This window comes from Salmo trutta, chromosome 16, assembly GCF_901001165.1.
Source record: "Salmo trutta chromosome 16, fSalTru1.1, whole genome shotgun sequence".
Lineage (NCBI taxonomy): Eukaryota > Metazoa > Chordata > Actinopteri > Salmoniformes > Salmonidae > Salmo > Salmo trutta.
Window position 1 is genome coordinate 57,297,911 of NC_042972.1, and position 17,401 is coordinate 57,315,311.

General features: G+C 42.5%; 1 protein-coding gene across 1 annotated transcript; it reads right to left on the bottom strand.

Annotated features, from left to right (window-relative positions):
* Nucleotides 1-3,153: 3,153 nt before the first annotated feature.
* or90a1 (odorant receptor, family 90, subfamily A, member 1) lies at nucleotides 3,154-4,201 on the bottom strand. Its single transcript, XM_029692691.1, has one exon. The coding sequence runs from the start codon at nucleotides 4,178-4,180 to the stop codon at nucleotides 3,395-3,397; it is 786 nt and encodes a 261-aa protein (XP_029548551.1). The 5' UTR covers nucleotides 4,181-4,201; the 3' UTR covers nucleotides 3,154-3,394.
* Nucleotides 4,202-17,401: the final 13,200 nt, after the last annotated feature.

Here is a 17,401-nt window from a genome sequence, read left to right on the forward strand (position 1 = left end):
GACTTTTTGCTTCCGGAAAAGCTAAACACCTTCTTCGCCCGTTTTGAGGGTAACACGGCATGGCATCGCATGGCACACATTCTTACCGTCATTGTAAATAAGAATTTGTTAGCTCAGCATTCAACACCATAGTACCCTCCAAGCTCATTACGCTCGGGCCCTGGGTCTGAACTGGGTCCTGGACTTCCTGATGGGCCGCCTCCAGGTGGTGAAGGTATGAAACAACACCTTTCCTTTGCTGATCCTCAACACTGGGGCCCCACAAGAGTGCGTGCTTAGCAAGAGTGCATGCCCTCCTGTACTCCCTGTTCACCTATGACTGCGTGGCCACGCACGCCACCAACTCAATCATCAAGTTTGCAGACGACACAATAGTAGTAGGCCTGATTACCAACAATGACAAGACAGCCTACAGAAAGGAGGTGAGGGCCCATGGGAGTGTGGTGCAAGGATAATAACCTCTCACTCAATGTCAACAACACAAAGGAGCTGATCATGGACTTCATTAAATCGCAAGGGAGCACGCCCCTATCCACATTGACGGGACAGCATTGGAGCATGTGGAAAGCTTCAAGTTTCTCTGCATACACATCACTGATGATCTTAAATGGTCCACCCACACCTGAAAATGACATCTGCTGCTTTAGATTGAATAGTCACATCTCAGTTATTGTTTTCATATCTACAAAAAAAGCTATTTTCTTTACTTTCAGAGTGTGGTGAAGAAGGTGCAACAGCTCGCACTCTGAAAGTAAAGAAAATAGCTTTTTTGGACGGAAGAACTCCCATTGCTGCTTACCTGAGATGCCATCATCACACAGTCCTTCGTAGGTGTCTGCTATGACTTCCTTTGTGTTGGAAAGAAAGGCTGAACAGTATTGGTTGTAGCCAAACTGACACTCAAAAAATTGCCAAAATGGAGGGTGGTTGATCGCAAAATTAAATTGGAGTTTTGTTTTCGAATACATTTTTTGTTCTCTAAATATTTTTGGGGAATAAAATGCAGTTGCGGTAGCTTGCTACTCAATGTAATAAATTAATTACTTTTCAAATAAGTTACCTTACACTTTATGTTGGCTGACAATTTGCTAGCTACGCTGTCCTTACGAACCACATAGCTTACATACTGCTGAAATGATATGCTATCTACCTAACGTTGGTAGTTTTACATCAAACTTGACAGCATATTAACTATAGGCTATCTAACTACCCAACGTTTATTGACTTGATTATTCCCGTCATTCTTCCTCCCCGTCGGGGAATTGAACCCTGGTCTCCCGTCCGGTCCGCAAATTAATTAAGCAAGTTCCAGTCAAAAGTTTGGACACACCTACTCATTCCAGGATTTTTCTATATTTTACTATTTTCTACATGGTAGAATAATAGTGAAGACATCACAACTATGAAATAACACAAGGAATCAGTTAAGAACAAATTCTTATTTACAAGGACAGCCTACTCCTTCCTCCCCATCAGGGGATTGAACCCCGGTCTCCCGTCTGCACGACACAGGGATTCTTTAGCTAAATAGCCCAGTACTGTACTGCCGACCTTCACGTTGTACAGCGCCATATTTTCTGTTCCATCCTAACAGAAACCCAGAAGGTTTTTCATTTTTCTTGGAATAGAAACACCATAATATTAATACAATTAATTAAGTACCAGACAAAAGTTTGGACACACCTACTCATTCCAGGATTTTCCTTTATTTTTACTATTTTCTACATTGTAGAATAATAGTGAAGACATCAAAACTATGAAATAACACATATGGAATCAGTTAAGAACAAGTTGTTATTTACAAGGACAAGCCTACTCATTCAGGACAAGGACAAGCCTACTCATTCATCCCCGTCGGGTAATTGAACCCGGTCTCTCGCGTGCCCTCCCCGTCTCTGGTAATAACAATATGGAAGACTATTAAATGCTTCTCAGAGATGCCCTCTGGTGGTCAAAACAGCACTAACTTGAATTAACAGAAAAATGTCTGACAATTAAATGACGTGCCATAGTATGACGCAACTTTTAAAGGAGGAACCACTGTAGTCATTCAAAAATCATGTTGAACCCTATTATTGCACATACAGTGAGTCCATGCAATTTGTGATTTGTTAAGAAAATGTTTACTCCTGAAGTTATTTAGGTGTGTCCTAAAAAGGGGGTTGAATACTTAGTGACTCCACACATTTCAGCTTTTCATTTTGTTATTAATTTGTAAAAAAAACTAGAAGTTAAACGAAATTCCACTTTGACATTATGGGGTATTGTGTGTGTAGATAAGTAACACAACAAAATGTGGAAAAATTCAATGGGTGTGAATACTTTCTGAAGGCACTGTACATGCAGTTATTCATTTAATTTAACCCTTATTTTACAAGGTATGTTGACAGAGAACATTGCCATTTACAGCAATGACCTGGGTAATAGTTGCAGGGAAGAATGAGCCAATTGGAAGCTGGGGATGATTAGCTAGGACACTGAGGTTAACACCCCTACTGTTACGATAAGTGCCATGGGATCATTAATGACTACAGAGTCAGGACACCCGTTTAACGTGACATCTGAAAGACAGCGCCATACACAGAGCAATGTCCCCAATCACTGCCCTGGGGCATTGGGATATTTTGTTAGACCAGAGGAAAGAGTGCCTCCTACTGGCCCTCTAACAGCATCTGGTATCCCATCCAGGATCCAACCAGGACCAACCCTGCTTAGCTTCAGAGCCAAGCCAGCAGTGGGGTGCAGGGTGGTATGCTGCTGATGTAACTATACGCAGTTATCCACACACTGACAATTGTATGTGCATTCATATGCATTGTCTCTCAAGCTATAAAACTACAGTACCGGTATATTGTTTAGGGAAAGCTATTTTAAATGAGCCAAACTTTTCTCTAGATACAATCCAAAGATATTATGTTGTGGGATCAATAGCAGTGAAACATCCCCCCAAAAATGACTACGCAATTTTCGATTTTAACAAACTACCTCAAGATTGTAATTTTTCTTGTTCATCGCAAGTGACTTTCTTACATTATTTGAACAAAATCTTCTTGGTCAAATAGAATGTTTTTTCTATCATAGAGAACTTGAGAGATGTTACATTCCGCATTGGGCAATGGTAAAACAACAAGTGAAGTACTGAATCAGTATTTCACAATTCAAATAATCATTATTTATTTCTAGTGTAAACTTATTGATATAGTACCTCTGATGAATGCATTTAGTTTATTCAACAATTTATTAGAAAAGAGAAGAAAATAACAAATCATAATTCTATTCCTATACAAAAAAGTCATACAAAGTATGTATTTACAATACAGTGCAATTCCTTTTACTTTTATATTTTTAAACATTTATCATATACTGTAAATTGTATCACTAACTACTTTTTATTTTAACCTGCTTTATTTTCTCCCTCTTCACTATGATTGACTCGATGCGACATCCCCCTACACCGGTCACTAACAAAATACCTTTTCAGATACTTCCGGAACTCCTTGTCCCGGACGCCATAGATGATGGGGCTGAGGAACCTGGGGAGCATATAGACGATAAGGTAATTGGCGAAACGAATCTCCAGGATGCGTCCGGGTAAGATAAAATGCAAGACAGTCTCCACTGTGGGGGAGATGTAGGACAGCATGCACATGAGGAGTTGCCCTCCGTGGAGCATGATGGTGTTCCTGGCCCGCTGGGTAGACTGCTTCTCTGAGGACAGAACCCTGGCAACGAACAGGATCCGCAGGTAGGTGTAAACCAGGGTGAGGAAGACACAGGAAAAGTAGATGGTGTCGAAGGCTTGCCTCTTGTAGGTCAGAATGGGGTCCTTGAAGACGTTCTGCCTCAGACAGAACACGCGTGTGTGGAAGAAGCTCAAAGACTCAGTGGCCATGGTCACAAAAAGGTCGGTGATGTCGGGCACCACACAGATGAACCAGATGAAGCCGATAAGGGTGTAGGTGCGGCGTGCCGTGCAGATCTGAGCGTGGCGGAGGGGGTTGCAGATGGAGATGTAGCGCTCAATGGCCATGCTAGCTAGGTTGACTGGGGAGGTCCTGGTGGTAAAGACAGCCACAAGGATGAAGAAGCAGCAGAAGGACACGTTAATGGTGTAGAATATGTAGCTCAGCACGAACAGTGTGGTGGTGACAGTGAGCTGGATGGCGTCGTTGATGACCATGTGGATGAAGAGGATGTAGCGCGGGTTCCCGTAGAACACACGGTTCCTGAAGAAAGTGGCCACCACGATGCTGTTGATGTAGCTGAGGCTGAACCACACCAGCACCACGATCAGGTTCTTCACGAAGGCAGTGGTGAACGTGTCTCTCTGAAATATCTGCGGGGCATAGCTCATATTTCCTAGTGGACCAGCCGATGAGTTCATAGTTCCTAGGCTGGGAACACAGAGAGAAAGAGAGGGAGTATGAGATTGGAAAATCCTTAAAAAAATATTGAATACATTTTATAACCTGTGGAAGTAAAATAACTACAGAATGTCACCTCAAACAGTTTGAAATGTCATGTCTATATACAAAACTGTACAAATTCTGTGATGTTTTTAATCACTATGCCTAACATAGGCTAAATAAACATTGAAGTGGAAACTAGTATGAGTCCTTTTTTTTAAGTTTCCCTTTACTTTTTTTTACAGCCAATAGAGCATAAATGTTGACAATACACACGCATTGTCACGTATACTCCCTCTCCGGCGCTCGAGGTCGTCAGGCTGCTCATTATTATGCACTCTTGTCACCATCGTTATGCACATCAGCCCATCATCAGACTCACCTGGACTCAATCACCTGCCTGATTACCTTCCCTATATATGTCACTCCCTTTGGTTCCTTCCCTCTGCGTTATTGTTTCTGTTCAGTAGTTCCATTCGTGACTCTTGTTTTGTTCCTTGTGTTGTTTATTATTAAAAGTCACTCCCTGGACTTGCTTCCTGACTCCCAGCGTACACGTTACAGAATAACGGCTCACCAAAGGGGAGTATCAGGGATTTTATTTGAGAGTGTAGGTGATGTCGGGTCCGGGTGTCGCAACCGGGAATGCCTCAGCTGGCTCGTCAGGCTTCCAAGACCCGCTTGTCCCGTCAAGAGTACATTGTCGAGTCTACCGAGGATGCCTGGGACCGGCTCGTCAGGCTCCCGCGCCTCAGCCGGCTCGACAGGTTCCTGGTCCTCAGGACCGTACCTCTGGTCTGCATCCTGCGGCTGGAGCTGTGCATCAGGGAGGGGATACTGTCTCGTATACTCCCTCTCCGGCACTCGAGGTCGTCAGGCTGCTCATTATTACGCACACCTGTCACCATCGTTATGCGCATCATCAGACTCACCTGGACTCAATCACCTGCCTGATTACCTTCCCTATATATATATATTATTTTTTTTTTATTTCACCTTTATTTAACCAGGTAGGCAAGTTGAGAACAAGTTCTCATTTACAATATACAGTATGTCACTCCCTTTGGTTCTTTCCCTAGGTGTATTTGTTTCTGTTTCGTTGTTTCATGTCTGTATGCTACTCGTGTTTCTTTGTTTTGTTCCTTGTTATTTATTAAAAGTCACTCCCTGAACTAGCTTCCCAACTCCTAGCGTACACGTTACAAGCCTGTCCTAAAGAACACAGATGTTTTGGACTAAGAATACAACAGCTTTGAATACTTGCTTCAAGGAATACAGTTCTTGGCATTACAAGTTACTTTTTCGAAAGGTCTCACTGCAGCAAGGTACAATACGTTGCTGTTAATGTCAAACTATTTTGCAAAGTGACACTAAGCGCCAAGTTCATTAGTAGTCAAAACAATAATCCAAGTAATGCAGTGTATTTTAAAGCAAATGTTTTTTTACTGCATTGCAGTACACATCCCTCAGCTGTTTACTGAAACAGTGGTGGGGTAAATGCTTTATCTTTTTAACTGCAGATTGCCCCCTTTAAGTATTCATATGAAATTGAAATCTATGCATATCATACATTTTAAGTCTTCTGTGCCACAGTTTATATAATGGGTTGAACCCATTTAGAATATCACTGAATACAATTTTTGGTACTTTAAGTCACATATTTACATTTGGAATTAATGGCTGCATTTACACAGGCAGCCAAATTCTGCTATTTTTCAATTGGTATTTTAACCAATCAGATCAGCTCGGATGTGATTGGTCAAAATAACATTTACTGGGGGAAAAAAATCTGAATTGGTCTGCCTGTGTAAACGCAGCCTAAGTTACATATTTAGCTGCCAAAAAAGTACCTAATTGCAGGTGTAAATGCCGAAAGTCACATTCTTTATGGGAAATAAAATTAATATTGTGCCATAAAGGCAAAGCTTTGTTATTCAGAATAATGTAGCAGATTGGTATAGACCTGAATGTACATATGACTAGACCATAAATGCTTAGATTGATATTAAGTGAGCTTCTTTAAGGAAATGGCTTTCTCACTGAATCACAAATTGTATTGCAATTAAATCGGTGTTCAACATACACAGCACAAATAACAACCTTTCACCTCACCTTAGTATCTGTGGAAGGAAAATGTGTATAGTCTTTCATTCCAAGAAATGTCCACTTACCTCATCCCACTTTAGTTGCATAGGTACCAAACAGGTAGGAGCAGTCTTATAAACAGTTGATTCTGATGTCATCATCGAGTACGTAGTAGAGAAAAAACAATCCATAATGCATGTCCATGGATTGGCTCTGATAAGCATAACCTTAGGAATGTTGCACAACAAACTAGGTGTGCAAAACAATTAAGGCTAAATATAGATAGTTGTTTGAACTGTGTTTGGAATAACACTTGCCATGGAATATGTGAGGAGGCAAGCAGTGTATTTTGTCATGAATCTGTGTTTGAATTCACTGCTCCCCTGAGGGACCTTACAGATAATTGTATTTGTGGGATACAGAGATGAGGTAGTCATAAAAGAAATATGTCAAACACTATTATTGCACACACAGTGAGTCCTTGAAACTTATTATGTGACTTGTATTCTTACTCTAGAACTTATTTAAGCTTAGATTAAGAAAGGGGTTGAATACTTAATGACTCAAAACATTTCAGCTATTCATTTTTTATACATTTGTATAAATGTTGGGAAAAAATATTCTACTTTGACATTATGGGGTATTGTGTGTAGGCCAGTGGCAAAACAAATCTCTATTTAATCAATTTTAAATTCAGACTGTAACACAATAAAATGTGAAAAAAGTCAAGGGGTGTGAATACTTTCTCAAGGCACTGAAGGTACACTGAAGAACATTTGGCAGCGATTACAGCCTCCAGTCTTCTTGGGTATGACGCTACAAGCTTGGCACACCTGTATTTGGGGAGTTTCTCCCATTCTTCTCTGCAGATCCTCTCAAGCTCTGTTAGGTTGGATGGGGAGAGTCGCTGCACAGCTATTTTCAGGTCTCTCCAGAGATGTTTATTCAGGTTCACGTCCGGGCTCTGGCTTGGCCACTCAAGGACATTCAGAGACTTGTTCGGAAGCCACGTAAAAAGTAACACAATAACATAACAATAGCGAGGCTATATACAGGGGGTACCGGTACCGAGTCAGTGTGCGGGGGTACAGGATAGTTGAGGTAATTTGTACATTTAGCAAAGGGTGAAGTGACTATTCATACAGTATATAATAAACAGCGATTAGCAGCAGTGTACAAAACAAATGGGGGGGGGGGGGGGTCAATGTAATAGTCCAGTGGCCATTTGATTCATTGTTCAGCAGTCTTATGGCTTGGGGGTAGAAGCTGTTAAGGAGCCTTTTGGTCCTAGACGTGGCGCTCCGGTACTGCTTGCCGTGTGGTGGCAGAGAAAACAGTCTATGACTTGGGTGACTGGAGTCTCTGACAATTTTATGGGCTTTCCTCTGACACCACCTATTATATAGTTCCTGGATGGCAGGAAGCTTGGCCCCAGTGATGTAAAGGGCCATACGTTCTACCCTCTGAAGCGCCTTATGGTCAGATGCCAAGTAGTTGCCATACCAGGCGGTGATGCAACCGGTCAGGATGATCTCGATGATGCAGCTGTATAACTTTTTGAGTATCTGGGGACCCATGCCAAATCTTTTCAGTCTCCTGAGGGGGAAAAGGTTTTGTCGTGCCCTCTTCAAGGCGGTCTTGGTGTGTTTGGACCATGCCTAATTAAATAAAGGTATTTTTTTTTAAAAAGAGCGTTCGTTGATGATGTGGACACTAAGGAACTTGAAACTCTCGACCCGCTCCACTACAGCCCCATTGATGTTAACCTCTCTGGGCCAGTGGGACGTTTGCGTCCCACCCTAGTCAACAGCCAGTGGAATCGCGTGGCGCGAAATACAAATACCTAAAAAATGCTATAACTTCAATTTCTCAAACATATGACTATTTTACACCATTTTAAAGATAAGACTCTCGTTAATCTAACCACGTTGTCCGATTTCAAAAAGGCTTTATAGCGAAAGCAAAACATTAGATTATGTCAGGAGAGTACCCTGCCAAAAATAATCACACAGCCATTTTCAAAACAAGCATATATGTCACAAAAACCAAAACCACAGCTAAATGCAACACTAACCTTTGATGATCTTCATCAGATGACACTCCTAGGACATTATGTTATACAATACATGCATGTTTGGACTATACTGAGAGATGGACTTGGGAACAGATTCTGGCCGGAGAGGGCCCGTGGAAAAAGGCCGGGGTGGACCAGGAACGCTACCGGGAGACACGTCTGGCGAGGAAGCCGGAGAGGCACCTCCAATAATTTTTTTTGGGGGGCACATGGGTAGTTTGGCTAGGCCTAGGAAGAGCCATAAGCCAGCTACCCGTGAGTACATGGAGGAGCGTATGAGGTGGAGAGCGCCGTGTTTCGCTGAGGTGCGCACTATCTCGCCCATACGCACGCACAGTCCGGTGCGCGCCATTCCAGCCCCTCGCAGATGCCATGCTAGAATGGGCATCCAGCCTGGTAGGAGGATGCCTGCGCAGCGCGTCTGGTCGCCGGTATGCCTGCTAGGACCAGGCTACCCTACACCCGCTCTACGTACGGCAACCATCAGGCCCCTGCACAGCCCAGTTCGCCCTATACCAGCACCCCGCTTGTACAGGGCTGCTAGTTCCATCCAGCCAGGACGGGTTGTGCAGGCGGTGAGGTCTAGGCCACCTGTGCGCCTCCATGGCCCAGTCTTTCTGGTTCCCGCCTCTCGTGCTAACCCGGAAGTGGGTACCTCCAGTCCGGCATGACCAGTACCAGCAACCCGGACCAAGCTTCCCATGAGCCAGCCTAGTCCTATTCGGCCTGTTCCCACTCCTCGCACTAGCCCTGAGGTGCGTGTCCCCAGACCGGCACATCCAGTACCAGCACCACTCATCAGGCTTCCAGTGCGCCAGCCCAGTCCGACTTGGCCTGTTCCCGCTCCCCGCACTAGCCCTGAGGTGCGTATCTCCAGACTGGCACATCCAGTACCACGCATCAGGCTTCCAGTGCGTCAGCCCAGCCTCAAGAGCCCAGCACCAGCGTGCAGTCCAGAGTATCCGGCACCAGCGTGCAGTCCAGAGTATCCGGCACCAGCGTGCAGTCCAGAGTATCCAGCACCAGCGTGCAGTCCAGAGTATCCGGCACCAGCGTGCAGTCCAGAGTATCCGGCACCAGCGTGCAGTCTAGAGTATCCGGCAACAGTGTCTAGTCCGGAACCGAGGGAGTCTGCCTGTGACCCAGAACCGAGGGAGTCTGCCTGTGACCCGGAACCGAGGGAGTCTGCCTGTGACCCGGAACCGAGGGAGTCTGCCTGTGACCCAGAACCGAGGGAGTCTGCCTGTGACCCGGAACCGAGGGGGTCTGCCTGTGACCCGGAACCGAGGGGGTCTGCCTGTGACCCAGAACCGGGTGAGTCTACCTACGATCCGAAAATAAAAAGGATTAACTGTGTATCGAATGAGTCTGCCTACAGTGTGGAACAGAAGAGGTCTGCCTATGATCCGGAACAAGGGGAGTCTGCCTTCGGCCCGAAACGGAGCAAGTCTGTCTGCAGTCTGGAGGGCAGTAGGCCTGAGCCAGAGCCACCTCCAGTTTAGGTGGGTTGGGGAGGGGGGGGGGGTGTAGCACAGGTGCCGTCGTTGACGGCAGCCACCCTCCCTTTTAGTTTAAAGGTATTTTTCTGTTTGTTTTGGGGTATTTACTGGGTTTTGTGTAAGGTGCATCCGGGGTCTGCACCTTTGGGGGAGGGGGGGGGGGGGGGGGGGTACTGTCACGTCCTGACCAGTATAGAGGATTATTTGTATTATTTGGTCAGGGCGTGGCAGAGGTATGTTTGTTTTGTATGGTGTTTTTTGTGTGTATAGCTTAGAGGGGTGTGTTATTTATGTGTTCCGGGGTTTTGTGGTGTATGTTTTAGTATGAGTAGGTTCTAGATTAAGTTTTCTATGTGCAGGTTTGGTTGCTGGACTCTCAATTGGAGGCAGGTGTTGCTAGTTGCCTCTGATTTGGAGTCCTATAAGTAGGTGTGTGTTTTGTTTGTCACTTGTGGGTAGTTGTATGTTAGCACTGCTTTTGTTTAGCCTGCTACACTGTTCCTGTCGTGAGTTTTGTTTATTGTTTTTTCCTCGTGTTCTCATTTAAAATAAAAGATGATGAGCACGCAATCCGCTGCATATTGGTCCACTTTGTCCGACAGCGATTTCAACATATCTTCTGACGAAGAGGTTTGTGACACTGTCCTGACTCTAGGGACACAGGATCTCCAAATATACCAAACATTATGGTTAAAGAATAGGATTAAATCAGTGGCTTAGATTAAACTCCCAAAGCATTAGATTCATCGCTTTTAAATGTTGATATTTGGTTGCATTGTCAACCACACACAATTCAATATTACTACAACAAATAGCCAAAAGTTAAGGCCATCTTACAAACTAATGTAACAATAATTATTAATTGACACATTTTGAGGTTACTGTAACTATAAATATCTAATGTAATATTAGAAAGCATGTATGTTCAACATAGCATGCAAAAGTCACAGGTCTGTGCAGAATCTCAAACAGCATTGCTCACCTGCACTATGTACTTTTAATGTAATCCAGGTCATTTGGTTGTGCTATTAGATCAAGCACAGCGATAACACATTAAATTATTGTGTGAATACAAAATATCCGACATTGTATTCCCATTTCAACTTTGTTGTGCACTGGGTATTCAACAACCTTCTGGTTGTCCTTTTTGAGTGGGTGAATTAAGGTTGAAATCTCATTGATCAATGTCTCAACCAAATATTACCCACATTTCTACTTTGAAATGACATGGTGTGCACAGTGGTTTAAGTCTTCTCAAGTACCCCCTGTTGATAGGCCTAGTACCCCTGGCTGGGAACCACTGTTAGTCTACACCTGTTGTTTAGGAAGGACAATGACACCTCCGGGTTGTGTAAGGGCTAAGAAGGAGAGTGATGGAGTGCTGCATCAGATGACCTGGCCTCCAGAATCACCGGTCCTCAACCCAATTGAGATGGTTTAGGATGAGTTGGACCGCAGAGTGAAGGAGAAGCAGCCAACAAGTGCTCTGCATATGTGGGAACTCCTTCAAGACTGTTGGAAAAGCATTCCATGTGAAACTGGTTGAGAGAATACCAAGAGTGAGCAAAACTGCCATCAAGGCAAAAGGTGGCTACTTTGAAGAATCTCAAAATGATATGTTTGTTTAACAGTTTTTTGGTTACTACATGATTCCATATGTGTTATTTCATGGTTTTGAGGTCTTCACTATTATTCTACAATGTAGAAAATAGTGCTTTTCCAGATACATTGTAAATTAAGGCTAAAGTTTCAAACATTCTGCCAGCACAGTAGATAGACCGGTAGTTTATGTAAAATATTTGACAGTATGGGTATAGGCTACAGTATTGCCGTGTGATAGGAGCGCGACATTATAGCCTATTTAATCTCAGAGCCTATACTAAGGAAGGACATACAGTACCTGTCAATAGTTTGGACACACCGACACAAGGGTTTTTCTTTATTTTTACTGTTTCCTTTCTGAATGAGAAAACAATGGGAAATTGTCATGGACCTGTCAGCATAACATTTGAATTCAACAATGTTTTATACCCACCTAAATATGATGGACTCGGATGGATGCGGATTCTTAAACATTGTAGGGCAGGTTACAATTTTTTTTGTTAATTACAGTACTTATAGTATACAGTTCTATTTCTCAAATGTTTTTGTTTTATTTGACTTTTTTATTTATTTGTTATAGTACTACCGATATTCATTACTGCATTGTTGAGAAAGAGCAAGCAAGAAAGGCATTTCACTGTACTTGTGCATGTGACAATAAAAACTTTAAACTTGACACATAGGCCTACTTCAATGTAAAATATCAGTTGCAAAACTTGAAATACATATAGCCTATCTATTCACTGGGGTACTAGATCCAATTAAATGAGAGATGAGCTTATTTTAGATTCTAAAAATAAAAGCTCTTCTCAATAATGGCAAATGGTTGCATTCTTGTTTATATGTTTTCCTGTTTGTAGTTTTTTATGAATAAGCTTTTCATCATATCTCCCATTTGCACATAATACTGTACTTACTTACCAGCTTGCAATACAAATATTTCAATTGAAAACTGGCACATACACATTTTGGGGTATATTTTGTACATATGCACTGCTTATAAATGAAGCCCCAGGGGCCTCATTTATAAGCATTGCAAATGAACAAAATATACTGCAAAACCTGCATGTGCCAGTTTTCATGCAAAAGTTGCCATTTATAAAAACTTAACTTGATGTGAAAATGTGCTTAACCTCCCACAAACTTCTAGTGGTTGAAGTATTGTTTTGCATTGCAACAAGGAAAAAGTTGCCTAGTAGCCTTGTGCAAATGAGGAATATATGATGATTTATTCATAACAAATAAACAGGTAGCTAAATATAATAACAATATGCAATAATTTGCTGTTAGTGAGAAGAGTGAAAATATATAAATTTTATCTTTGCATCCTAAAATAATTAGGAATTTATTTCTTATTATTTATTTTATTTCCATGATCATTGCAGAACGTTTGTAGTCATAATGCTCGTTCACATGCACACAGTTATACAGCAGGTCTGATTTACACTGAACAAAAACATAAACGCAACACGCAACAATTTCAAAGATTTTACTGAGTTACAGTTCATATAAGGAAATCAGTCAATTGAAATAAATTCATTAGGCCCTAGTCTATGGATTTCACATGACTGGGAGTACAGATATGCATCTGTTGGTCAGAAGATATATATAAAAAAAAGTAGGGGTGTGGATCAGAAAACCAGTCAGTATCTGGTGTGACCACCATTTGCTTCATGCAGCGCAACACATCTCCTTCGCATAGAGTTGATCAGGCTGTTGCTTGTGGCCTGTGGAAAGTTGTCACACTCCTCTTCAATGGCTGTGCAATGTTGCTGGATATTGGTGAGAACTGGACAACGCTGTCGTAAACATGCTCAATGGGTGACATGTCTGGTGAGTATGCTGGCCATGGAAGAACTGGGATATTTTCAGCTTCCAGGAATTGCGTGCAGATCCTTGGGACATGGGCCCATGCATTATCATGTTGAAACATGAGGTGATGGCGGTGGATGAATGGCACGACAATGGGTCTCAGGATCTGGTCATGGTATCTCTGTGCATTCAAATTGCCATCGATAAAATGCAATTGTTCGCGTTGTCCGTAGCTTATGCCTGCCCATACCATAACCCCACGGCCACCAGGGGGCACGTTGACATCAGCAAACCGTTCGCCCACACGACGCCATACAAGCTGTGTGCCATCTGCCCAGTACTGTTGAAACCGGGATTCATCCATGAAGAGCACACTTCTCCAGCGTGCCAGTGGCCATCAAAGGTGAGCATTTGCCCACTGAAGTCGGTTACGACACCGAACTGCATTCAGGTCAAGACCTTGGTGAGGATGATGAGCATGCAGATGAGCTTCCCTGAGATGGTTTCTGACAGTTTGTGCAGAAATTCTTCGGTTGTGTAAACCCACAGTTTCATCAGCTGTCCAGGTGACTGGTCTCAGATGATCCCGCATGTGAAGAAGCCAGATGTGGATGGTCTGGTGTGGTTAAACGTGGTCTGCGGTTGTGAGGGCGGTTGGACGTACTGCCAAATTCTCTAAAACAACATTGGAAGCGGCTTATAGTAGAAAGATAAACATTCAATTCTCTGGCAACAGCTTTGGTGGACATTCCTACAGTCAGCATGCCAATTGCACGCTCCGTCAAAACTTGAGACATCTGTGGCATTGTGGTCCCCAGCACAAGGTCCACCTGTGTAATGATCATGCTGTTTAATCAGCTTCTTGATAGGCCACATCTGTCACGTGGATGGATTATCTTGGCAAAGGATAAATGCTCACTAACAGGGATGTAAACAAATTTGTGAACAACATTTGAGAGTGGGATCTTTTATTTCAGCTGATGAAACATTGAACCAACATGCTGTGTTTATAGTTTTGTTCAAGGAAACATGCGTATGTACGGCAGGCGCCAAGTTTATAAATCTCAATATTTTTGTGCTTGTGCAGTCTTTTCAGAAACAGCGCAGCAGATACTTAGTGTACAATGTATGCAACGGTTATAAATGAGGCCCCTGGGTGGTAGACTTGTTCTCACTGAAGTGCAATACCCCTCATATACCAGTAGGAGTCAATGTTTGGGCAGGAATCGTTGGACTGTTGCTTCACATTTTATTACAATATACATCTTTATTTAGGTTGATAGCATGAAATTGAAACAATGAATTTGATTTAAACATACCATTTTACTATCAACATTTAAACAAGGTGAAATAAAATATGTCTAATCAAACACGAAATTCAACATTTCAACCACCAAATATATACAGTTGAAGTCGGAAGTTTACATACACTTAGGTTGGAGTCATTAAAACTAGTTTTTCAATCACTCCACAAATTTCTTGTTATAAGAGGTTAACAAACTACAGTTCGTCTACATCTACTTTGTGCATGACACAAGTAATTTTTCCAACAATTGTTTACAGCAGACAGATTATTTCACTTATAATTCACTGTATCACAATTCCCACCTTGTCAGAAGTTTACATACACTAAGTTGAATGTGCCTTTAAACAGCTTGGAAAATTCCATAAAATGATGTCATGGCTTTAGAAGCTTCTGATAGGCTAATTGACGTCATTTGAGTCAATTGGAGGTGTGGCTGTGGATGTATTTCAAGGCCTGCCTTCAAACTCAGTGCCTCTATACATGGGGAAATCAAAAGAAATCAGCCAAGACCTCAGAAACAATTATAGACCTCCACAAGTCTAGTTCATCCTTGGGAGCAATTTCCAAACGCCGGAAGGTATAACGTTCATCTGTACAAACAATACTACGCAAGTATAAACACCATGGGACCACGCAGCCGTCATTCCGCTCAGGAAGGAGATGCGTTCTGTCTCCTAGAGATGAACGTACTTTGGTGCGAAAAGTGCAAATCAATCCCAGAACAAAGGACCTTGTGAAGATGCTGGAGGAGACAGGTCAAAAGTATCTATATCCACAGTAAAACGAGTCCTATATTGACATAACCTGAAAGGTGGTTCAGCAAGGAAGAAGCCACTGCTCCAAAACTGCCATAAAATGCCAGACTACAGTTTGTAACTGCACATGAGGACAAAGATGGTACTTTTTGTCCACTGGTCTGATGAAACAAAAATAGAACTGTTTGGCCATAATGACCATAGTTATGTTTGGAGGAGAAAAGGGGAGGCTTACAAGCCGAAGAACACCAACCAAACCGTGAAGCACGGGGGTGTCAGCATCATGTTGTGAGGGTGCTTTGCTGCAGGAGGGACTGGTGCACTTCACAAAATAGATGGCATCATGAGGGAGGGAAATTATGTGGATGGAAAATTATGTGGATATATTAAGCAACATCTCAAGACATCAGTCAGGAAGTTAAAGCTGGGTCGCAAATAGGTCTTCCAAATGGACAATGACCCCAAGCAAACTTCCAATGTTGTTGCAAAATGGCTTAAGGACAACAAAGTCAAGGTATTGGAGTGGCCATCACCAAGCCCTGACCTCAATCCCATAGAAAATTTGTGGGCAGAACTGAAAATGCGTGTGCGAGCAAGGAGGCCTACACACCTGACTCAGCTACACCAGCTCTGTCAGGAGGAATGGGCCAAAATTCACCCAGGTTATTTTGGGAAGCTTGTGGAAGGCTACCTGACACGTTTGACCCAAGGTAAACAATTTAAAGGCAATGCTACTAAATACTAATTGAGTGTATGTAAACTTCTGACCCACTGGGAATGTGATGAAAGCTGAAATAAATCATTCTCGCTACCTTTATTCTGACATTTCACATTCTTAAAATAAAGTGGTGATCCTAACTGACCTAAAACATAGAATGTTTACTAGGATTAGATGTCAGGAATTGTGAAACTGAGTTTAAATGTATTTGCCTAAGGTGTATGTAAACATCCGACTTCAACTGTATATTGAATATAGGATGAAAAAGATTTTCTTTGTTTCTTTGTGGAATTTTCTACAGAATTTCAATGTGTACTGTACATAGATCTGATGATTATGTTGATATTACATTGATGTAACAGTTAGGTTAAGTCAATGTATTTAAGTAGAAGTTTTACCCTCATTTTAATATTTACACTGCTGGTTGAAATGAGATGAAAACAGCACTGGTTGATTACTTTTTTCTAATCCAATGTATTTTCCACATTGATTCCATGACACAATATGTTGACAAATTACGCTGCAACAACGTCGATTCAACCAGTGTGTGCCCAGTAGGTTGCTACAATGCTGTGTGCCAAAACATCCTTGTCTGAGCTCCTCTGTTTCCTGCGCTCACTTGACAATGTTACATCAGTCTGAAAACTTTAGAGGCAGTTTGTTGTTGAAAAGCATTTGCTTATGTTCTTCCACAGCTCCTTGTGAGAGTCGAAGGCCAGGCTACCTTTTGGGACAATTAACATGTCTTCACCAAGGCTTGGGGGACCATCTGGCATTTCACATTCTCCAGAGTCTTGGCTGGAAGTCAGCAAACACGGCAATGGAAAGAGGAGCTCCACCCCATTAGCCTTAATTAGAAGGTACTTACAAAGGTCATCCATGGTGGGACACTTGTTGTGAAAAGAACACAAGGTATCCCAGGGACTTATTAGACCCTCTATGGAGATAGGAACTGAAGTTCATCATCATAAAGTATGTCCCTGTTTGAAAACAATAATTAAGCAAAATCCCATTACACATTAATCGTAAATTTAGTCCCTTGGGGGTACACACCATAACACATCTCTGACCAATTACAGGGTGACTGCTCTCAGGTTGCAATGATCCTACGATTCCGTTCAGAGTTATGAAGAAACAATACAGC